The 23,501-nt window shown below is 47.1% G+C and overlaps 2 protein-coding genes and 1 long non-coding RNA gene across 5 annotated transcripts in view; 2 read left to right on the top strand and 1 right to left on the bottom strand.

Moving 5' to 3' along the window:
* Window positions 1-1,969: 1,969 nt before the first annotated feature.
* ADM (adrenomedullin) lies at window positions 1,970-4,247 on the bottom strand. 2 transcript variants are annotated; one of them, XM_045194350.3, is made up of 4 exons: window positions 4,080-4,247; window positions 3,584-3,700; window positions 3,269-3,436; window positions 1,970-3,061 (listed from the first exon to the last, which is right to left on the bottom strand). In XM_045194350.3, exons 2-4 carry the CDS (start codon window positions 3,679-3,681, stop codon window positions 2,821-2,823), a joined length of 507 nt encoding a protein of 168 aa, XP_045050285.2. In that variant the 5' UTR covers window positions 3,682-3,700; window positions 4,080-4,247; the 3' UTR covers window positions 1,970-2,820. The 2 variants fall into 2 exon arrangements, with proteins under 2 accessions (XP_045050285.2, XP_024414613.2); XM_024558845.4 differs by having other exon boundaries at window positions 1,970-3,064.
* A 1,510-nt stretch (window positions 4,248-5,757) lies between these two features.
* Window positions 5,758-7,326, top strand: LOC112303452 (uncharacterized). Its single transcript, XR_006655230.3, has 3 exons — window positions 5,758-5,948; window positions 6,176-6,307; window positions 6,493-7,326. It is a non-coding gene; the product is annotated as an uncharacterized lncRNA (long non-coding RNA).
* A 12,399-nt stretch (window positions 7,327-19,725) lies between these two features.
* SBF2 (SET binding factor 2) overlaps window positions 19,726-23,501 on the top strand; it is a 416,007-nt gene continuing 412,231 nt past the window's right edge. For both annotated transcript variants that reach the window (XM_024558744.3, XM_024558743.3), the window contains exon 1: window positions 19,726-19,928. In XM_024558744.3, coding sequence (XP_024414512.2) covers window positions 19,874-19,928 — 55 coding nt within the window. In that variant the 5' untranslated portion in view covers window positions 19,726-19,873. The remainder of the gene's footprint in view (window positions 19,929-23,501) is intronic.

A 23,501-nucleotide genomic window follows, 5' to 3' on the forward strand; every position in this document is an offset into this window, starting at 1 on the left:
GCTGTTCTCTGCAGTTTCTGTAGCCCCTTCAGACCACCCAGAACCACTCACTGGCACAGAAGTTCCACGACTGTAATTGTTACTCTTCCATTCATACGTGCCCTGTACCTTTTGCAGTGCCTGACACAGAGTTCCCTCTAAGTGAATATTTATTAAAACGCCCTTGAATGTCACCCTGGCTGGTGTGCCTTAGAGGATTGAGCGACAGACTGCAAACCAAAAGTCTGCCGATTTCATTCCTGGTCAGGGCACATGCCTGGGTTGTAGGCCCGTTGATGCTTCCTTCTCTTTCTTTCTTCCTCCCTTCCCCTCTCTCTAAAACTAAATAAAGTCTTTAAGACAAATAAAAAACAAAAGGCCCTGGAGGACAAGAGTGTTCTGTTGCTGTATTCATAGCCCCCTCAATTCTAATGAACCTCACAAAATTTAGGTCAACAGGACAATGAACTATATGAAGAGTGACACTGTCCACAGCCAGGCACCCAGAGTTGAGAACTTGTCTGGTCTTAAGGACTTTCCACGTGCTGAGATGTACTTTTCAACTGAAACTGCTTTCAGAATCAGGTTGTTTTTGGACCCCAGACCCAGGCCTTTTCGGAAAGAACTATCCTAGGCCCTCAGAAGGGGCCTTGTGACATATGAATACAATTGATACAAAAGGCCCAAGAGAAGATTGGATGCCCTGGAAACTTTCCAATTCTCCAAACTCACCCTCAGATTTTCTTTACCAGGGAGGTTTCTGAGATCACCTATAGGCACCAACATGTCAGTCATGCCTTGACGTTGAAAGGCCAGGGAAACTTTGTGGAAAGGACAAAAAATCGGTCTCCATCCTGGGTCTTCAGGGTATTGGAAGAGACAAATGGAGCAGGAAAATCAAAATCAGGGGCGCCGGCCCTCTTCTTCCCCTTCTGTCCATTTCCCACGTTCCCTGCCCTTCTAGTCACTCCTTGAGGCTTAGCGTCCAGCTTCTGCCATCGGAACTGGGGTCAACCTTCTAAGATGATAAAGCATAAAGAAAGCAAGGAGGAGGAAGGCAGGAAAGGACAGAAAGGAAAGCTGGAGAGAAGTGGAGAAAACAAATGAAAAAGGCTTGGGAAGGAGGAAGGAAGAGGAGAGCAGCCAGCGGAGACGGAACAATGAAGGTCTGAGGCTGTCCGCGCGCACGGTTCCGGCGGCACGTCCGTCCCGCGCGCCTCTGGCCGGCAGCTGCACCCAGCGCAGCGTGTGGGCGCTGAGTCACGGTCCCAGAACCGTGAGCTGCAGTGCAGGGCTGGGGGGCCGTCCCTGGTTGGCATCTGCAAACTGGTTTGGTGGTGTGGTTTTTTTTTTCCTTTCCTCTCTCATTAAGGTTGTGTGCTGACTCCCACGTAGGAGAACTTACTGCCCGCACGTACTGCCGGACGGCTCTAGCCCTCATCCACGGCGGCCGGCGGGGGGCGCCGCAGCCTCGCTTATGAGCCCGCGAGCACGCTGGGGCACCGGCGGGGAGCGGACTGCGGTTCCTAGCCCCTTGAAGCCGGTTTCCGGGAGGAGTCCGAACTTTTTGCTGTAGATGCTTCTAACTTTAACACCGCAGCAGCCCGGGGAAAATCCCCACTTAGAAGCTCCAGAGACCACCCCAAAAAAGCACTCGGAGGCGCGCTTTAGTGTAGGGTTTCGTGCCAACTCCATAAAATCTGGGACTTTCGCGCAAACCGGAGAATCCAGGTCCGCTCGGGACTGGGGTTCACCCTACCCCACCCGGCCCAGCCACCACTAGAGGCTATACCTCCGGCGTTTCTGCGAAGCTCCGCGCTCCCCGCAGGGAGAGCGTTCCGGACGACTCAGCGGGCGCGGGGACAGGCCAGCCAGCGCCCACCCGCACAGCTGTCCCGCCTCCCCACTCCAGTCAGTGTGACCCGAAGGCTCCCGAGCCGCCCAGGACCAGGGGCACCCTCCCTCCCAAGCAAGACTCGTGACCCGAGAGTGAATCAGCATGGAGGCAGTTTATTGGTTTGCTAGTTCGCATATCACTCATTTTAGGTAAATAGATTATACAGAGACACAGTGTTTCCTTCTTCCACAAGAGGTAATAAGTATCTTTCATACACACAAACTTGCACACGTTCCGCGCAGCCGTGTTATACCTCGCCGAGACATTCACGTATTAAAGTACTCGGAGGAACAACACAGTTGCTTTAAAATGCCCTTAATACAATATATAACGTACAAAAATATCTCTATATTTGAAGTTTCAAAAAAAATCTTGACAGCAAGAAACTTAAATATTGATAGTTACCTCTGTATAGACAACACGCATTGCACTTTTCCGCTCTTGATTCTGGAAGGTTCAAGTGATAGTGGGGGCTTGCGCCCCCGTGGGGAGGTACCCGGTGAGAAATCAGTTTGGGGAGGGGGGGGAGGCACAGCGGTGGCTCAGACCCTTGCCCCGGGGGTCTCGGCGTTTAATTGTTTCTCTTCTCCGTGAGTCCTGCAGACATTCCCTGGGATTCCTCTGTGCACCTCCCCCCCTCCCCCCGGTACACCCGGGCCCGGTTAGGGCGAAAGGAACGGGGCCTCTGAGGAGGAGGGACCCGTGCAAGGCCAGGGCTCGCCGCCGAACGGAGCCTCCCGAACCCCCGGTCTACGCACAGCTGATTCAGCTCGGTCCCCAGAGGCTGAGAGGCTCGGCTCCGGGAAGCCCTCCGCCCGGGGAGGCGCCATTCAGAGGCAAAAACGACTGATCGCAGCTGCCACAGGGACCTCAATTCTAAAGAGTAAGGCGAGCACTTCATCCGAGCGGGGGGCTGGAGCCAGGCGTGCCTGTGGCTTCGGGGACTACGAAGTCCCGGCCCGGCCGGCCTCGGGCAGGGAGCGCCGGCGCCGGCGGCCGTAGCCCTCAGGGCCGATCTTGTCCTTGGGGGCGGTTGGGTCCTTGCTCGAGTCATTGTACGTGTGGAGACGATGCGCCAGGCCGTGCACCGAGCACGTCGGAAAGTTACAGCCGGGGCTCCGCAAAGCCCGGAATTTGTTCCCCCTCTGGCGGTGGCGCTTGACTCGGCTTCGGACGGCGTCCGGACTGCTGGAGAGGGAAAGGAAGGCATCATGAGAGCCCCATCCAGCAGGGATTGGGCCCCGGGCTCCAGGAACGGGAGCATGCTAGGACCAACGGGGGCTGGAAACTGCCATTGCTTTCTGAACTGCCACAAACCCCGACGACCCCCCGGGCTATGGTGGTGGGGGACAGCTCGCTCGCCCACCCCGCGGAGGCGCTGGACCTAGTTACCTGTCCTGGATGCTGCGTGAGTCCCTCTTCGAGTCCTGGTGCTGACTGACTGTGTGGGCAGGCTGGGGCTGAGTGACTGCAGGGGGAGGCCCGGCCTGCGCACTGTCGACCCCGGGGCCGTAGCTGCTGGACACCTCAAGTTCCCTCTTCTCACGACTTTGCGCCCGTCTGGAAAACACAAATATATTCGATTCGCTTCGATCCAGGGGAGAGTCCGCCCGCCGCTGCTCGCGTTCACTTCCAACCCCTCAGAACCACTCGCCACTTTCCCTGTCTTCCAGGTACAAGGACTGGAAAGCTCTGCCCACGACTCACATGTCTCCGAGCTCTGACGCCACGTCGAGCGGTGCAGCGTCGGCGCCTAGGAAGGCGAGTGAGCCTAAGTACAGGAGGGCGACGGGAGCCAGCTTCATCCCGGCGGTGCGCTAACCCCTGGGAAGGAGAGAAAGGAGCGTGAGCTCCGGGACCTGCCGCACCGCCCCGGCGGGGCACAGAGCGCTGGTGGGGGGCCCTGGCGCGGGCAGGCTCAGCACTCGTTTGCCCGGCCCCGACACTTATCTCCCCGGGGCGCAGAGAGGTGCCAGCGGCATTTGCGCCCAGACCCGCAGGGAAGGCCGCTGCTCAGTGCTAGGTCCCTTGCTCAACTTTTCAAAATTTGGTTGACAGAGCAGAGGGGACTGGAGTTCCAGCTGTGTGTAAGAGCTGGACCCGGGATGTGGGACGCACTCCTTAAAGGACCCCTCACCCAGCGCTCCCAGTCTCCTGCCTGGGCAAGGCCCCCCTCTTTACTCCCTCCCCCTACAGCACCTACCTGTTGAGGGGGGTGATCCGTCAAGATCTGGGAAGAGAAAGTTCCGAGACGGCACTCTGGCAGGGCAAAACCCTACCGTCCAAGCTGCGGTGAGAAACCAGAGGTGGTAAGGCTCCAGCAGTTTCGCCTACTGTCGCTCAGAAACCACTGAGTAGCTAGCGCTGGTTCCCCTGCTTTATAGGGGAACCAGAGCTACAGGGGGCGGGGCCTGGGCTGCCCTCCCCCCTCCCTTTCTTCCCTCCAGCAGGCGCGCTCCTGCACTCGGGCGCGCTCAGTGCTTGTCTGTCGGTGTTGGGTTTGGAGTTTAGGGGTGGGGGTGTCCCTTATGCCCAGAGGGCTTAGGGATGAGCCCGGGGACACTGGTACAGGAACTTCCACAGTCTTGACTCTGGGCACAGAGTTCACACTGTAAGTCTGGCCAAAGCAGGGCCGGTACAACCTCTTAGTGTCCTTACCCAGTATCTCTGCAGCCTAGGGTGCGAGGCCTTCTGGTATGGAAAGCCAAGAGCCAGAGGGGGCACAGCGCGGATGGGCCAAGCTCCGGCCCTCGGGAGCTGCGGCCTCGAGTGGACCGCGCCCTCTGCCGGCTCCGAGCGTGAGCTGGCTGCGACCCCTGACTCCGTTGGGTCAGGGCGCAAAACGCAGCCTGGAGGTGCGGGGCTCGCCAATACCCCCTCCCCATCCTTCTACTCCCACCCTGGAGAGTGGCGGAGACTCCGGGTTTTTGGAATGGGCTAGTAAGATTTCGCAATAAGGGCAAGGCTCAGAAAGGCTAATCTGAGAATTGGGGTTTGGAGGAGGGGGTATTTTAAATTTCAGAATTTGCGTGCCCATTTGGAAATACAGGAATAACCAAAATTAGGAAGAAAGATAACCGTTTTGGGTTTTTCCCCCTTGTAGTCTAATCATGCCTTATAAGGTTACAACCTGAGTTTGCACCTCGGAGCCTTCATTCAGCCCTTCTAAACGTGAGGACTCACTGCCAGGGAGTACACTAATGCTTCACCTATGTTAATGGCTTCACAATTTAGAAAGCACAGCCACATTCTGATCTCCTTTGATCCTCACACCTACCCTTGAGTTAAGAAGGAAGGTAGCATTACTTTTCTCATTTCACTAAGTGTAAAACTGAAGTTTAGAGAGAGAATGTATTTGCCCTAAGTTACACCAAAGGCAGTAAGCAGTAGAGTCCTAACTCAGCCCCCCGCAAGCAAGCACGGCCATCATCATCTCGTCAAAGGGTAAAGAAGAGTGCTAGCCCCCGCCCAAGTATTTGTGCGTGTTCATGATGAATCACCCCCAAACACGTTTGTCACCCCTTTGTACTCTTCCATCACTGCTTCTTGACTCCACTTTCTTACTTGTCATTTGGGGACCAAACTGGGGAGGGAACTCAGCCCTGCAAGGCTCCCTACTACCTGAATGCGGGCCTCTGGTGTCCTATTACCTACGACCCCAGACCCAAGTTCTGAAGCCCAGTGACTAGACTGGGAGGCCGAGGGCGGGAGACCACTAGGACTCGCCGTATTGCAATTCACTGTGTGAATGTGGGCAAGTCACGTCCCTTCTCTAGTTCCCCGATCCACAACCTGCCCCCAGCAGATCTCTTAGCTTCATAGCTGATTTGCCGTGCTGGTTCTGCCATACCGTGAAAAGGCGGCTGGGCGCCGGGGCGCGGACCTTGCCGTGTCTGGGCGCCCACGGCTGGCTCTGCCGCCTTTTCACACTCAGGACCGAACCGTGGACATTGCACCCGGGGAAGGCAAGGGCGTGTCACAGTAATTTATTCTGCAGAGTCTTCCCCGAGTCACCTGAGCGGGACCTGAGTTTCAGCTGAGAGCAGGGGACAGATTCCTGGTTCAGGCTCCGGTAAGAGCCCGAGGGTCAGGGCGGTGCAGCGCTGCGTGCTGGCTGGGTTCGGGGCTCGTGGCTGGCGGCAGGGCAGTCACAGCAGCAGACGCCATCAGGTGGTCTGGCGGTGGTCTGTGCGCACCGCGGGCGGCAGGTGTTACTGCGCGTCTGCTGTGTTGCGAGGACCCTCCCCACCCCATTTTGTTTTTCTCGCTTGTCTCCCACTTCCCATCTCTTCCTTTCAGTTCGTCGCCTGCGAATCAAGCTCGTCGCACAGAACCTGTCCAGGGCGGGCTGTCTGTCCTGTCTGAGAGCCGGACAAAATTTGTCTGCAATCTATTAGTCGCCAGCTTCCATCTGCGTCCGCGCCTAAACAGGTTTTACTTTCATTTCCCCGGGTGCCTCGGACTGCTGGGGAGGTTAAGGACAGCGGGGCGCCCGCCCCCAGCCAGGGACAGTCGGGTGGTCTGGACTCACTCCTCCCACTTCCCACCAGCCCTGGGGAGTTCGGTCTGCGGAGGACTCTGCTGCAGTGCCTCGTTGCCTCTTCTCTGTCCTTTAGGAAAGCCCCTGATCCCATGGAGGGGGAAACAGCTAGCTCCAGCCGCAGGGTCTCGCAGCATGCTCTAGGTGCACACTTCGCTGAGAGCTTTGGGCGGCTTCAACAAGCAAAGCAGACCCCAGAGTGGAGCCTCGGCTCTGCTCGGCGCGACTCCAGTGCCTACGCCAGCAGCGTGGGCGCGGTGCCAGAAATTCCCACCTGAGAGCCTTGGCACGCTCCTTATCGGCCCAGGTGCGCGGTGTGCCTCTGGCGCGCAGAGATCTGACGCTTGAGAACCCTGCCAAATCTTTCCTTATAGTTCTGGATTGGGGGGGGGGGGGGATGACCGCGGGTTCGCTTACTTAATCATCGTTGAAGAAAAAAGATCACTTAGAATGCCTTCTCAATTAAATGATCAGATCTAGAAGGAAACGCCACAGCGCGAGTTCTGCTTGTGGTGATTTGTTAACGTGGAGTTTCTTCCATCCAAGTTACAGTGATTGTAGGTTCACATGGAGCACGAGGACGGAAGGAAGTGAAGGAAGAAACGTCTTTAAAATATCACTGGCAAGAGGAGAGAGAGAGAGAGAAATTCTGGCTAATAAGAACCCACATATTTTGTGCCCAAGAATTTTTCAAGGGTCAGATTGTAAATAACTCCCAAAGCGCTGTAATAAATGTGTGTATCCAGATACTATATATACAGACATAAAAATGTGCTGAAGGCTTGTTGTATAATGGTGTCTTAATTTTTTCTTCACATTCCAACTGAATTAGTTTTAGGCCCTAAAGCCAATCCTTATTCTTAGTAAGATTTGGAGTTTTAAAAAACTTGTGGCCATGGCTTCTCAGCTAATACTGGACACAGTCCCTAAAGCCAGTGTGACCACACTCAGGTCATGCAGAAAACTGATGAGAAACAATAAATAATGTTCATGACATTAACAAGAAAAACTGTAAGTAAGTAGCTCAGTGCATTGTGTAATTATTTCAGATGCTTCTTTTTTCAATCAGAAAACTTTATAATGTATTTATTATTCATATAGTCCAGAATGCTTCTGCTAACCTGAGGGCTTTTTACAAAGTTCATTTGGAAACAAGGTTCAAGAAGCATCCTGGCCATCATAACACACAGTGGTTTAGAGAAAGGACACAATCAGCTTTGTGGATTTGCTCACTCACAGGGAAAAGTGAAGAAGGATACCAGTCTCTGGGAACTTTTTTTTTTGGGGGGGGCCGTCTTTGACTTCTCGGAGCTAATAAAATATAGGTCTTTTTGAGAAAAATGCACATATACATATAGCAATTTAAGTAAAAATAGGCATACAGTTTCAGGGGTTCAACCAGGTTGAGAGTGCTGGCACAGAATAAAAAGCACTGTTTCTACAGCATTAACTGGAGTGGTGGAGGGAAAGGGCAGTTAACATCTCTCTTTAGGACATGCTATTTTCCAGGGCATCAGCCTAAGGAAAGGAAATGCCTTTGCTGCTTCATTTCTGTGCTCCGGCACAAAACAGATGGACAGACATGTGATAAAGCCAGAAGACAAACCTGTCTAAAGGTTAAATGGTGTAAGTTGCTATAGGACAAATGAAAGAAAACACAAAGAAGATGGTTAACATACAGAAGCTTGTTATACTAATAGCTATAACAGAACAACATGAAATGACTTCAAGATCAATTTACTATTGATGGAACAGTGAATGGCATTCATAAATGGATTATAAAAGAGATGATTGGATCACTTGGGGTCATCCCTAACCCTTGAGAATGGCTACCTGCCTCCGGATGGGGACCCTGGACTATCAGATTAGAACCATTGAAATGAAGCAATTCTCAAATATGGGCCTGTGTAACTTGAAAGTTTATTCATTCCTTCAACAAATATTTACTGAGCATGTATCACATACCTAGCTCTGTGCTAAGTACGGGGCACATAGTAATCGTCGATGTTAACATAATTGTTGCCCTCTACAAGCTTATAGTATGGTGATGTAGCCATTCATAAACAAATCTTCATAGGAATAAATATTTGGTTATAAACTGTGGAAGATTTCTGAAAGACAAGTAAGACTAGGGGGATCTAATATTCCAAACGGAAGAAGCAGCATGTACAAAGGCTTAGAGATGAGGAAGAACGTTGTACATTAGAGAAAATGAGAGAAGTCCATTGTAGTTGGAATGCATCAAGCGATGAAGAGTGACTGAAATTAAATAGGTCATCAGGATCAGAGTAAATAGGGCCTTTGCGATGTACGTAGGGAAGTTTTGCACTTTATTCATGATGAAGTGGGGAGCTTTTGACAGGCTGGAAGAGGAGAGAGACATGACCTGATATACATGTATTAAAAGATCATTTTGGTTATTGAAGGTGGTTGGATGTGGTGGATGGATTAGGGAGGAACAAGAAGGGAAGCAGTGGTGGTGCCCTGTAGAGACTGGAGAAGGCTTAGTCCCCTCATAATCTCTGTTAATCTACCCATAAACACACACACACACACACACACTCTACCTTAAGTCACCAAAAGAGCAAGTTTGCACCATGGACGTGTACCCTCCCTATTCAGTTGCACACGGCCTCACACTTGGTGATGCTCTGCTGGTCACTGTTTAGGGTTTTTTTTTTTTTTTGAGATTTTATTTATTTATTCCTAGAGAGAGGGGAAGGGAAGGAAAGAAACATCAATGTGTGAGAGAAACATTGGTTGGCTGCCTCTTGCACACTCCCAACTGGGGACCTGACCTGCAACCCAGGCGTGTGCCCTGACCAGGAATCCAACCAGTGACCTTTTGATTACCAGGCGGGTACTCAATCCACTGAGCCACACCAGCCAGGGCTGCTTGTCACTGTTTTGAAATTTTAATACATTTTGAACAGAGCATCCTACATTTTCATTTTGTACTGGGCTCCGCAAACTATGTAGCCAATCCTGCTTACTAAATAAACATGCAATCTGAGTAAAAGCCCTGCAGTCTTGCAGAGCACCAATTTACACTATAGCTGCTAACATCAGGGATCCTTCTTATGAGTGTCAGGGTTCAACTAGTCATATAATCACTCATGTGAAAGCACCTGCTGGACAATTTCTAGTAGCCATCTCTAGTAGCCACCTTCCCACACCCCAAACATACTCCTGGGGTAGAAACAGTGTGTTTACTATACAAATTTAATTTGAACAAAGTGTTAATAGCTCACTTATTGTCCTTATGTTTTACCCATATGGAAAGCCTGGAACCCCCAGTGAAGCAGGGAGATCGGTTAAGAAGCTATTGCACTAGTCGAGGTGGAAGGTAGTAGTGGCTCTGGCTAGTGGGGTGGCAGTAAGGGTGGAGACAAGTGCATATATTTGGGGAGTAGGATCAACAGGGCTGAGTAATGACTGTGGGGAACTTTCTGCCACAGCTCCGTAGTCTCCTTTGTTATTGGTTGGTAGAGGCCATTTGAAGAGGGCCCAGCCCTGCATGTGGATGTTTGGTCAAGTCGCACTCTCTTACCTCCTTTGTGAAGAGTGGTGGCTAACCACAGGAAGCACTCGACATGACTGTGTAGATCAACCACTTACTCCACAACAGCCAGCTGTAAGAGCAGCGGGCTGATAACTCTTGCTTACTAGTAATCTCCTCCTTTTTGTCTTCTAAAGCATAAAAGAAAGGCATCTGCTCTGTGCACATCACTGTGTTGCATAGTCTTCCTCCCTTCCTGCTCCCGTCAGCCTTCTATAGAATAAGTGTGGGCTTGTTTTACGTCCTTCCTCTTTGATGAAAAGTGTTGGTGATATCTCAAGGGATAGCCTGACCTTGAGCCAACCTCAATAATCAGGCTGTCTTGTCAGGGATTATCAGTTTCAGCAGACCGGTAGCTGTTGGTTGAAAAGTAAAGCACAGCTCTAGTGTGTGCTAAATATGTTCATGTGTGTATGTAAACACATGGTACATTTCCACAAATACCTGGGATATGTCAAAATCCCTATGCTAAACAACACTGTTTTTAAAGGTGATTTTTTATTTTTTAATTACAGTTGATGTACAATTTTATATTAGTTTCAGGTGTGCAAACTCATGATTTTATATATACCCATATATATCTTACGAGGTGATCACCCTGACAAATGTACACCAACAACATACACAGTTATCACGTTATCATTGACTGTGTTCTCTACGCTGCACTTCACATCCCATGACCATTCTGGAACCTCAGCGTGTACTTCTTCATCTCGTCGCCTTTTCCACCCCTCCCCTGAGCCCCTCCCATCTGAGAACCATCAGTTTGTTCTATGTATCCATGAGTTCGTTTCTGTTCTGCTTGTTCGTTTATTTTGTTTTTTAAGATTCCACACATAAGTGGAATCATATGGCATTTGTCTTTCTCTGTCTGACTTCTTTCACTCACACAGTACTCTGTCAGTGCAGATGGGAAGATTCATTTTTCTTTTGTGGATGAGTCATATGCTATTGTACATATGTACCACTTCTTTATCCATCCATCTGTTGATGGACACCTAAGTCCCTTGTATATTTTGGCTATTGTAAAGAATGCTGCAACGAACATATGGAGGTACATGTCCTTTTGTTTTAGCGTTTGGGTTTCTTCAGAAAAACACCCAGAATTGGAATTGCTGGGTCCTTCTTTGTCTCCTATTATAGCCTTTGTTTTAAAGTATATTTTGTCTGGTATAACTATTGCTACCCCAGCTTTTTTGTTGTTGTTTCTGTTTTCACAAAATATCTTTTTTCATCCCTTACTTTCTATGGGTATGAGTTTCAATCTAATGTGATTCTCTTGTAGACAGCGTATGTAAGGGTCTTGTTTTCTATTCAGCCTCCATATGTCTTTTGATTGGAGTATTTAATCCATTTGCATTTAAAGTAATCATTGATAAACATGTATTTATTGCCATTTTATTATTCATATTTTTATCTTTTTTTTCCTTCTCTTTTTAAAGAACACCATGTAACATTCTTGTAATACTGGTATGGCAGTAATGAACTCCTTTAGATTCCTCTTGTCTGGGAAGCTCTTTATCTTTCCTTTGATTTTAAATGATAGGTTTGCTGCGTAATCTTGGTCGTAGGTCCTTGATTTTCGTCACTTTGAATATTCCCTGCTCATACCTTCTGGCCTGAAATGTTTCTATTGAGAAATCAGCTTACCATCTTATGGGAGCTCCCTTGTAGTTAACTAATTACTTTTCTCTTGCTGCTTTTAAGATTCTTTGTCTTTAAACTTTAACATTTTAATTATGATGTGTCTTGGTGTGGGACTCTTTGGGTTCATCTTGTTTGGAACTCTCTGTGCTTCCTGAACTTGTCTGTCTTTTTCTTTCACTAGGTTAAGGAAGTTTTCAGTCATTATTTCTTCAAATAGTTTCTTAATCCCTTGCTCCCTCTCTTCTCCTCCTGGTATCCCTATGATGTGAATGTTATTGTTTGATGTTGTCCCAGAGGCTCCATAACCTTGCAGAGGTCACACCTGTCTGAGAGATACAAACAAATTCTTTTCTTAAATATTGTTACATATATCGGGTGCATAGATTCAAGGTCATGACTAGAGGTACCTTTGTGTGTGACTAATGCTAAGCCATAAACTTTAAGCTGTCAGTTTGGTTATAACATGTGTTTTGTGTTAGGTGATATGAATCCAAAATGAGTCACTTATTGCAAAGCCAACTATTGAATATTCTTATTAATGTTAAAGACATTTTTTGGTTGTATTTTTTAGCAATAGCCATGTTTCCATTATTTGAAAGGAAAATTTTTTATTTTTTATGTTTTTATATTTCTTTGTTTAATAATTTCTAGATTGTAATGGAAAATAAATTTAAAAATCATGTATTTTATTATATAAATATAATAAATGCAAATTTGCAGTGTTTTGAATTTATTTTGCATTTCAGCACATACTAGTAATGAATGCACCTCTTGGGTACATGTGGCCTATGCTGAATTTTTTTGACCATGACTTCTGCAGAGCTAAACTATCATCATTTAAAAATTTCTTCTTCTTTTTTACTGTTCTAATTTGGTGCTTTCTACTACTTGCCTTCCAAATCTCTGATTTGATTCTCTGATTCATCTAATTTGCTGTTGATTCCTTCTACTGTATTCTTCATTTCAGATATTGTATCCTTCATGTCTGACTCATTCTTTTTTAGGTTTTTCATGCCCTTTTGTATGCTGTTGAAATTCTTACTGAGTTCCTTGAACATCCTTATAACCATTGGTTTGAACTTTGTATCTGGTAGTTTGCTTGCCTCTATTTCATTTAGTTCTTTTTCTGGAGTTTTGTCCTATTCTTTTATTTGGGACATGCTTCTTTGTCTTGCATTTTGTCTGCCTCTCTGTGTTTTTTTCTATGTATTACATCGATCTGCTATGTCTCCAAGTCTTGGTAGGGTTGCCTTATGTAGTAGGTGTCCTGTAGGACACAGTGGTTGAGGCTCCCTGGTCACCGAAGCTGGGAGCTCCAGGTGTGCACCTTGTGTGGGTTGTGTATGCCTTTCTGTCGTAGTTGAAACTTCTGTTGGTACGTCAGTGGGAGGGATTGACCCCCAGGCCAATAGGCTACCAGGACTGATAATGAGTATAGCAGAGGAGCTCCTGTGCAGGAGGAAACCCTGGAGAGCAGGACTTGCTTCGGCAGGGGTCTGATGCCTGCCATGCTCACCCCTTTAGTGTGTTACTTGTGGAGGTGGTTGGATGGTGCTCCAGTATGTTCTGAAGTTTGCCACAGGGTGCACTGGATCTGTGGCCTCCTGGGAGATGCAGGTCAAGGTCAGTTGCATCTGTGCCCTGCCCAAGTGCCACCCAATATGAGCTACAAAGTGATCTTCAGATGGCTGTTACTTGTGCTGGGCTTGGATGTGTCTGGGAGAGGCCAAGATGAGAACCTGAGGCTGGCTGCCGCAAGTGCCAGGCCTGAGGCCACTTAGCCAGAGGTACAGAGCACACTGAGGCCAGATGCTGCTTGTTTGGAGTTTACGAACCTTTGAAAACAACACATTTAAAAAGTAGAGGTCTGTGACATCCTCCGCCTATGCAGTAGCAACCTGAAGTGTGACTTCCAGAGACACCCCGAACTCCTCAGCCTCTTCAACTTCCACCATATCCATGCCTCAGTGGTCTGGGACTGAAAAGCAAGGCCCAAGTCACAGAATGCCCAGGCACAGCATCACCAACCAGTTGTGCTGTGCAGGCAGGAGAGCAGGGCTGAGTCACCTCAGTAGTGGCCATCAAGGTTTATGTCCTGCAAAAGTACCCCATGGTAGATGCTATTAGGCTCAAATAGCATCGGGAGCGAAGTAGGTCTTGGACCCTGGCATGAAATGCGGACTCCTCATCATGATCGGTAACTTCAAGGCCAAGGGGGACCACTGGCAGTTTAAAATTAGCTCCCAAGCCCCGCCTCCCACCAAAATAACCCAGTCCAGGAAGACTTCTTGGCTCCCAGGAGACTCAGTGAGGCCAAGGAAGAGGCCCCATGAAAAGGTGGCCAGACCAAGATTGGCAAGGCAAGAGTGGGTAAGGTCAGGAAGGCTCCGAACAGGCAGACAAAGCCTCCTGGTGGTAGTGGGCCCCATGGGAAGTCAAAGGTCCAAGGCAGAAAGAGCAGTCCAGCAGATGCCAAGGCCAAAATGAAAACCAAATCTGGGAGTCAGAGTTCAAAACCCACAGTCACCAAGGGTGAGAGTGATGCTGCTTCCCTAGCCTAAAATAAGACTGGGAACAAGGACTCTAAAGAGGCCACTGCCCAGGGAGCTGGGGAAGGGCTAAAAGCCAAGGCTGCTGCTCCTACAAAGGACAGTGAGTCCTAGACCATGCCTGCACCACTGGTCAGGAAGACAGAGCTCCCCAAGGGTCCAAGAAGGCCTGGCATGCCCACCAAGTCCTGATCATCTCAAGAGACCAGCGAGAAGGCAGAAGCCAAGAGCTAGATGCAGGGTGGAGAGAGGCTAAGATTCTCTTGGAGTTTTTATTCCCCAATGAACCATCACTCTATGTATTTGACTGTAACCTAGTTATCAATAAAAAATTTCCCCCTCACAAAAATAAGTAAAATGGGACCCTAGCTCATGTCATATAAAAAAATTAACTCAGAATAGATTCATGGCCTTAATACAAGAGCTGAACTATTGAGGGGGAGGAACAAACTTTCCTCTACCCTCGAGGTTCTTCTGGTTGGTCTAATAATTAAATGAACATGAGAAACACTAGCAAGAGAAAATAGCCAAGTTGAATACCTCCATATGTATGGGAAGCCCATGTACATGAGAAAGTTAGGGACCCCACATGCGGAAGAGCTTCAGAGACAGAGAGGGAACAGGAATAAAAGGACATCCTGAGTTAGGGATGAAGTAAGGTGCCTTGGGTACTTTAAAAGGTCATTGCAGGATGATAATAAGAAGGGTAGACCTTCGGTAAACAGAAGTTCACCTTGACTTATAGATAAGTCAAGTTATCTCTTTAAAAAAAATTAAAAAATAGTTTGTGTATTGATCTTAGAGAAAGAGAGAGAAACATTGGTTTGTTGTTCCTTTTAAATTTTTTAAACACTCACCCGAGGATATGTTTATTGATTTTAGAGGGAGAGAGGTAGGGAGAGAAAGAAAGATATCAGTGTGAGAAAAAAACACGATCATTTGCCTCCTGTACACACCCTGACTGGGCTCCAAAACGCAACCCAGGTATGTGCCCTGACTGGGAATCAAATCCACAATCTTCTGGTATATGGATCCACGCTCCAACCAAGTGAGGCAACCGGCCAGGGCTATTGTTCCTCTTATTGATGCATTCATTGGTTGATTCTTGTATGTCCTTGACCTGCGATTGATTGAACCTACAACCTTGGCATACGGGCATGATGCTCTAACCAACTGAGCTATTCAATCAAGGCTAAGAAGTTATCTCTTATAATCTCTTATGACCAAGGCCTTTAATTCAAGTTCTTCTAAGTCATTAGGATAGGAGGCAGAAGTCTCTCTTGAGCCAGTGGCTAAAGTTACCATTAACTCGAAACAGTCTGCATACCACAGAGACACATCTTGAGATGACACATGCTGGCCCCACACACTATGATACTCTTAGAAGAAAACATAGGAATAAGTCTTCATGACCTTGGATTTGGCAATGGATTATTAAATATGGCACCCAAAGCACAGCAAACAAAAATAGATGAGTTGGACTTTATACAATGCAGTATTATTATTCAGCCTTAAAAGAATGAAGTACAAATACATGCTACAATGTGAATGAAGCTTGAAAATATGATACTGAATGAAAGAAAATAACCCAGACACAAAAAGTCGTATATTGTATGATGGAATTTATATTGCATACCTATAATATGCATTAAAAAACAAAATCCAACCAGTGGATTTAAAAATCTAATTGGCTTTAATTAAGCAATTCATGAATCCAGCAGCATTGCATTTACCAACTATTGAAGGGTGCTGTGAGGGGTTACACGAAATGGAAGATTTGTATAGAAAGGAGGCTGGGGCAAGAGAGTTATTAACGAAAGAAGATAAAGGATTATTCTTAGGCCCTGACATCTTTCCCTTGAGGGAAGAATAAAAGGGTTTTCTTTTTTTTAATTTAAAAGAAATTGACTTTGAGAGAGAGAGAAACATCGGCTTGTTGCTCCTCTTATTGACATATTTGTTGGTTGATTCTTGTATGTGGCCTGATCTGGATTTGAACCCGCAACCTTGCAATATGGGGGGGCGTGCTCTAACCAACTGAGCTACCCAGCCAGGGCAAAATCATGCACATTGCCTCTTCTCTCCATGGGCAATGGAGAGGGTGCATGGGACAGAGTACCTTACTGGTGCTTTACCAAACAATTCCATACTGGTTGATTAAGATTATTCCGGGGGACGTTGAAACTGCAGTTAGATCAGGCATTAAGTCCAGGTTTGATATCATGGGCTTTTAGCACGAGTGGCCCCATTTTTGGCCTGTGGATTTTCCTTTACCACAGCTAAATCCATAGAGACAGAGCAAATTGGTGGTTACCAGAGGCTTGAGGAAGGGGAAATGAGTGACTGCTTAATGAGTGTGGGGTTTTCTTTTGGTTGATGAAAATGGTTTGGAAGTGAGGTAGGTTAGTAAGAAGCTAGAACATTCCTTGGCAAGTGTAATAGGAAAACTGAGAGGGATAGGAAAAAAACAACAACTAGCCAAGCAACCTATAGACCGGCACAAAGGGTCACAGGGGCAGAAGGCCCCAGGCGCCTGACAGCAGACCTAACTGGGAAAACAAGGACCTCGCCTGTAGGGTAACCTTTCATTCCTAGACAGCATCTGGTCCTCAGTTGTATTTCAGTTCCAGGCCCAGAAAAGCAGCAAAACCAGACAAGTGACACCTCCGCTGACCTTGGGACCAGCTGCATTGAATAAGGACCCTGGCACCAACCAATCAATCAGTGGAGACTAGGACCCTGGAAGGACACACCTGGAAAGCTGATGAATATTCTATTGAGATCCTCACCTGGGATTTCCCCTACACTCTCCACCCCTAAAAACTTTTTCCAGGGAGGATCTGGTATGCTCTCCCTGCTGGGAGCACGGAGCACAGAGCAGGTTGCACCCAGCACGTCCACACCTTTCCCTCCCCCTCTTCCTTTGCCACAGGCAAGCATCTCTTAAATTCTAAGGGGCCCCACAAGACTTCCAACCAAGGAGCAATGGGCAGCGGCAGCTGTTCTGGGGTTAACGCTCCGAACCTGTCCCCAGGTTCCCTTTTCTGTGACTTCTCTATGAGCTAAAGCAGCCCTACCAAGGCTCATTTCTTCCCTACATTTGCAGTGAGCCAAGGCAATCCCACTTAGCCTCTCCTGTTGCTTCCAGTGTCCCTAGCCCTTCCTTGTTTCATTGTCCCCAGCTTTATTTACTTAAAAGACTTTTTAAAATTTATTTTTTGAGAGAGGGGAAGGGAAGGAGAAAGAGAGGGAAAGAAACGCAGATCTGTGAAACATTGATCAGTCGCCTCTCGCATGCCCCAAGCGGTGGGCCTGGCCCACAACCCAGGCTTGTGCCCTGACCAGGAATTGAACCAGTGACCTTTCGGTTTGCAGGACGACGCCCAACCTACTGAGCCACACCAGTTAGGGTACTGTCCCCAGCTTAATAAACATCCTCTAAAAATCATCTGGACTCGTGTTGTTAAATCTTTCCTACATGAAGTTAAGAACCCACATACTGCTGACTGACTCTAGCTAGGCAAACCTGCTTAGGTCCAGAGGCCCTTCTCGGTAACAGAACTAGGTAGAGGTGATAACTGCACAAAATTGTGAATGTGCTAAATACCTCTGCACTGTACACCTTAAAATAGTTAATTTTATGATATGTGAATTCCACCTTAATTAAAAAAAGTAAAATGGGAAAGGAACATGATAACTTCCTTAAAAATCTGAAAGGCCACCCCTGGCTGGGTGGCTCAGTTGGTTGGAGTGTTGTCCACTTACACTAAAAATTTCAGTTTTGATTCCCGGTCAGGGCACATACCTAGGTTGTGGGTTCCATCCCTGAAAACCAACAAAAGGGCTATTAGCCCTGGCTGGTGTGGCTCAGTGGACTGAGTGCCCACCTTTGAACTGAGGAGTGGCGGGTTTGATTCCTAGTCAGGGCACATGCCTGAGTTTCTGGTCAGGTCCTCAGCTGGAGGCATGTGAGAGGCAACTCAATGTCTCTCTCACACATTGATGTTTCTCTCCCTCTCTTTCTTCCTCCCTTCCCCTCTCTAAAAGTAAATAAATAAAATCTTTAAAAAATAAAAAAAGGGCTGTTAAACAGAACATGCTGCCTCCCAAGGAAAGTAACATTACTCTTTACTTAATCAGTAAATGGGTAATCAGGTTGGATGACGAGCTTTCAGGAAAAGTTATAGAGAGGATTCTTACATGAGGAGCCATTGAAGCTTGTTTGGTTTCAAGATCAATCTGTTATCTTACTTCCATCCCCGAAATCACGGTGATTTCAGTTTGACAACAAGAAATTTGCAAATACATTCCTACAGCTCAAGTATTCCTTCCTGAAGGTGTGCCACGGAAAGAGGAAATGATCAATTAACTTTCAAGTAAATGATCAAGTAAACTTTCAGGAGCTGAAACACCAACCCGCTGGACACCCAGGTTGGAGTTCCAGCCATTGCAGCTTCCTCCAGGTAGCTGGAGAAAGTGTACATTAGCTTACTAAAAATATTTGTGAAGCACTTACCGGACACTTTGCTAAGACTTTTATATGTAAGTGGTAAGGGTTAAATCCTCAATTAATAACGAGTAACCATGAGGATGATCACATTTGGAAACCATGGAGATTCCCCAAACTTTAGTATATTACTTGTACTATATCCTATTAAAACTTCATGAGAAATGAACAGATGACAAAGACATCTGAATGTCTCACCAACTAAATTCGAAATTATCACTAAGAGGTGCAGCAAAAAAATAAAGTGACCTAGGTAATTCTTAGGTTAGATGATGAGTCTCATTAATTCATTTTTATTGCCTGTTTGAAAAGGGAAGTTGGAAATCACCACCTGATCCCGCTACCAGAGCCCTTGGACTGCAGGAGGGGAGAAAGCTAGGCGGGAGGGCCTCCCTGCGAGAGACGAGCCTTTTCGCTCGGACTCTGTAGGTTCCAGCCAGATCAGGAGGATCCCGGGGATGCCGCATTCAACGGTGGAATCCTGCCCCGCCCGAGAGGCTCCGGGGGAAGCCCAGGCCAGCCGCCCCCAGCCCACCCAGCACTTTAAAGTCCGAGGCGTCTCTGGAGATTGCGCAAAAGCCTTTCCCTCCCCCGCCTGCTGGGAGGCATGTTCCTAAAATTCCCATGTACACAACATAAACAGGAAACTGTAGCAAAAGCCCTGGCGGTGCAAATTCCACGCTTCCAGTTGAGGGCGGGAGAATCTGGTCTTGTGGGGGAGGGGAAGCAGCAAACTTTCCAGGGGACCCCCTTAACCATCCCTGCCTCTTCTCACCAAATCCTGAAAGAGAAGGCGGAAGAACACCCTGTTTTAGGAAAAATAGAGGAGGGGGAGGTGGAGGTGAGCCAAGAAGCCAGTTCTCAAAGTGAACCACGTCGAGCGGCTGCGGTGGCCGCACGTGGCTGGAGTACTTCGGGCTGCCCACTCCATAAACCCAACGGTGCCAGCCGCCCGCGAGGGGTGGGGATGGGTTCACCGCCGGGGCTCGGACTCGGGAGCCCGCGGGTGGGGGCAGGGGAGGAGCGGGAGTAAGAGCGGCGCAGGCGCAGAGCGCGCCTCGGTTGTCAAACATGGCTGAAGTGCCGCCGCTACCGCTACTGCTGCTGCAGGGAAAATGCTGAGCCCTCCCGGGCCCGGTGGGCGGCGGCGGCGAGGGCGGCGACGGGCACCCGCTTCTCGGGCGCGGCGGCGGCCATGGCTCGGCTGGCTGACTACTTCATCGTAGTAGGCTACGATCACGAGAAGCCAGGTAAGGGTGTGGGGCGGGCACCGCCCCCGGGCCTCCCCGCCCCCCGGCTGCCGTCCAGTGGGTTCTGCCGGGTCGGGCGTCGAGGCTGGGAGGCGTGGAGAGCCTGGGCCTCTGCGTTGGAGCTGACGGTCGGCGTCCGGCCTTTTTGGCTCCTCTGAGCTTCGCGGTGGGCGTGGGGGACCAGCACGAGGGGCGGGGGAGGGGAAGAGGCCTCGTCCTCCCCGGCCCTCGGCGGCTCAGCGGGGCCGGCAGTGAGCGAGTCGGGGTGCTACAGCCCTGGCTCTGGAGGGGGCTGAGTACCTAGGGCAGCGCCCCGGTGCGGGCGGGATTGGGCCCGGACCGCAGTGCTGGGAGGGCGGGAGCCAACTGTGCTAAGTTCCTCCGGGATAAACTTGTGCCCTGCATCCTGAGTGAGTAACGAGTGACGCGGAGGGCCGTCCTCTCCAAAAGGAAGTGCTGAGAGTCCGGTGCTGCCTCACCCCTGTGCTCTTGGGGCCGGTCTAATCACTGCTCCAAGGAACGCGTGGTACTACTGGGGAGGGAGAAAGGATCCTTGCACTTTTAAACATTTCTAGGAAATGCGCCCTATTATTTCAGGACAAGTGTGACGAGCATTTTAGAATGAGTCTGAACACTATCTTTTTAAAGGACAGTCAGCAGATCACTGAAGGTGATCTTGTTGCATTTTAATAAGTCTTTTAATTGTTCTTTTCATTCGTCTCAAATTTTTATTCGTAAGGAGCAATTGGACAGTCGCATTGCATTTTAATTTAATTAACAAACTCCTGCAACTTTAGAGAATTCAGGGTACACGCATGTTCATTTTGTATTTGTATTCTCCTGTGCTACCATATAGCTAAGCATCATGTAATGACTGAGCTGGGGAAGCACATCTATTTCTGGGTAACTCTGGTTGCACATTTAGAAGGAACTTTAGATTTCAGCTTGACAGTCCCTTTATTTTTCAGAGGAAATGCTGACATTGTGTTTTGCTGATGGTTACAGCTATTTGTTGCACCAGAATACCATTGTTCTACCCACTCTTGGTCCACTGTTCCTTTCACTGTTCCTTTTCTAATAACCTCCTTTAATGGGAACCTTTTATATTCTTTAACCTTTTACCTGGCTTATGACTTGATTGAGGTCAGTTGTTAAGAAAAGGGGTTCGGCAACTAAAGTATCTTCTTGTTCCAAAATTTTATTTATTATTTCCTCTTAATTTTGCATAGTCTGGTGCTTTTTTCTTAGGAAGATTAACAATATGGAGAATCACAGTTGGTTTTTAACATAATTTCATTTTTAGCGACATTGTTTTTTTTCTCACTTTAAAAAAAATTGTAAATGATCACAAACTTGCAGAAAACTTGCAAGTCTGGTGCAAAGAATAGTTTTCCCCTGAACCACTGAGAGGAAGCTGCTGACCTTGTTGATGTCCTGTCACCCCAGAATGCTTTAGTGTGCATTTTCTACAAATAAGTATTCTCCTACATAATCACAATACACTCATCAAAATCAGGAAATTAACACTGATATAGTACTCCATCCAGTTCTCTGAGCAGTTCAAGTTTTGTTTGTTGATTGTGCCATTACTTTTTTACTGGCAAAAGGGTCCAGTTCGAATTATGTGTTGCATTAATTTGTCAAGTCTCTTTAGTGTTCTTTAATCTGGGACAATTCCTTCATCTTTTCTTGACTTTAATAGCCTTGATACTTTCAAAGTTTACAAGGCATTTATTTTGTAGGATGCCCCTCAGTTGGAGAGGATCTGTCCTTTTTTGATTGGATGCATCCAGGTGACGTTCGTACTCGGGCAGAGTACCATGGAAGGGATGCACACTGCATCCTCTCAGGAGGTGCACAAGTTCAGTTTGTCCCATTACTGACTGTCTTTGCTTTGACTGCTTGACATAAGCAATGCCTGCTGGGCTTCTTCACCCGAACGTTAGTATGTAGTAGCTAATGGTTTTTGTGAGGATTACTTGGAAACTGTAAATACCTTGTTCCTCATCAAACTTTTGAGGTATTTCTTTATTCATATCTGTATGATTCATGGTTTTTTGTGTTTTTAGTGGATTATAGTCTGTTACTACTTATTTTGATGTTCAGACTGTCCCTCATTGGGCCAGCGAGAGCCCATTCTGGCTGGTTGCTGTATCCTCATGACATGTCCCCATCATTCTTTGAATGTGTCTTTACTTTTTGTCACAGGGAAGCATTCTGGGCTTATCATGTATTGTCCTTGCCTTAGTCCTGGAATCAGCCATTTACTTCTCTAGGGAACCCTGGATCCTTTTAGTGGAGAATGACATTCAGAAGCTGAGATGTCTGTTGGTGTTTTTATTGCTGTTCAGTTTTACTGCTCCCAGGCCTTCTTAATGGACGGAGCTGGGAAGTTTATGTATGCACACCCACTCGCACACACACTTACACCTATATAATTTGTTTAGCTGTATATATTGAAAAGCGTGAGCTCATACCAATAATTCCAGTTTCAGTCCAACATTCCAGGGTCCCTAGTTTTTTCATTTTTCATGTTTGTAATATTCTTAAAGTGAAAAGTCCAGCCTCTGCTATCCTTACTATGTTTACTTATTTATTCAATTTTTCGGTGTATTTAACGTGTTCCCAGTTTTATGCTCTTACAATACTACTGTCATGTTGAGGAGAACATAGCCTGAAAACCACTGATTTTTATGGCAGTTTAATTTTGATAATTTGAAATCAGTACTTTATTTCCTGACTTTACATACGTACTATGGCACAATAATTAGGAAATGTCGGGTTTTTTTCTTCTATTTTTAGTGAGATTTGCCCAGGAAAAACTACTAAGGACCACATAGTTTAATTCCTTGATAAGCCTTTACTTTCTCTTTTTTGTTTACTTCTGCCGTCCATTAATACATTTAGAATTTAATCCATTTATCTAGATGATATTTAACTTGGAGTCAAGTATCATAATTGTTTGAGGTTCTTGTATTTTCATATCAACCTGCTTCAGTATATTAGAGAAAGCATTTGAAATATTTCTCAGATATTTTATTAGTTTTATTTAAGATATTTAAATGAGATAAAGTAAGAGAGGTAAATTTATGCATAATACCCAAAATATCATACTTTAAGACATTTAAAATATTTTTAATTGGTTATTACTGAACAATTGTAATTCATAATCAGCCTGGGTTTCTGCCCCATCCTTCATTCTGTGTGGAAGTAGTTGAGATTTCTTGGTTGCTATTTGTTGCAAACTGTCAAGAACCATTTGGGATTTATTGATTTGACAAGTATTTATTGCTTTCCAAGCATTGTGCTAATGCTAGAGCAAAAAATAAATGAGTAAAGAGTACGACTCTTTATTTCTGATGTAGTCAATGGAGACAGCCTTGAAATTCTTGTAACTGATGATAAATGAAGAGGATGGACCCAATTTGCTGAGGGAAAAAGAAGACTTCTTATGATAGGTGATGTTTAAACCAAGTTATATAGGATGAGTAAGCATTTGCCCTATGGAAAGGAGGGTAGAGGACATTACAGGCAGAGAGAAAAACATGTAAGTGTGTGGATGTCTAGTTCCAG

Source organism: Desmodus rotundus, chromosome 5 (assembly GCF_022682495.2).
Source record: "Desmodus rotundus isolate HL8 chromosome 5, HLdesRot8A.1, whole genome shotgun sequence".
In the NCBI taxonomy this organism is placed as follows: domain Eukaryota; kingdom Metazoa; phylum Chordata; class Mammalia; order Chiroptera; family Phyllostomidae; genus Desmodus; species Desmodus rotundus.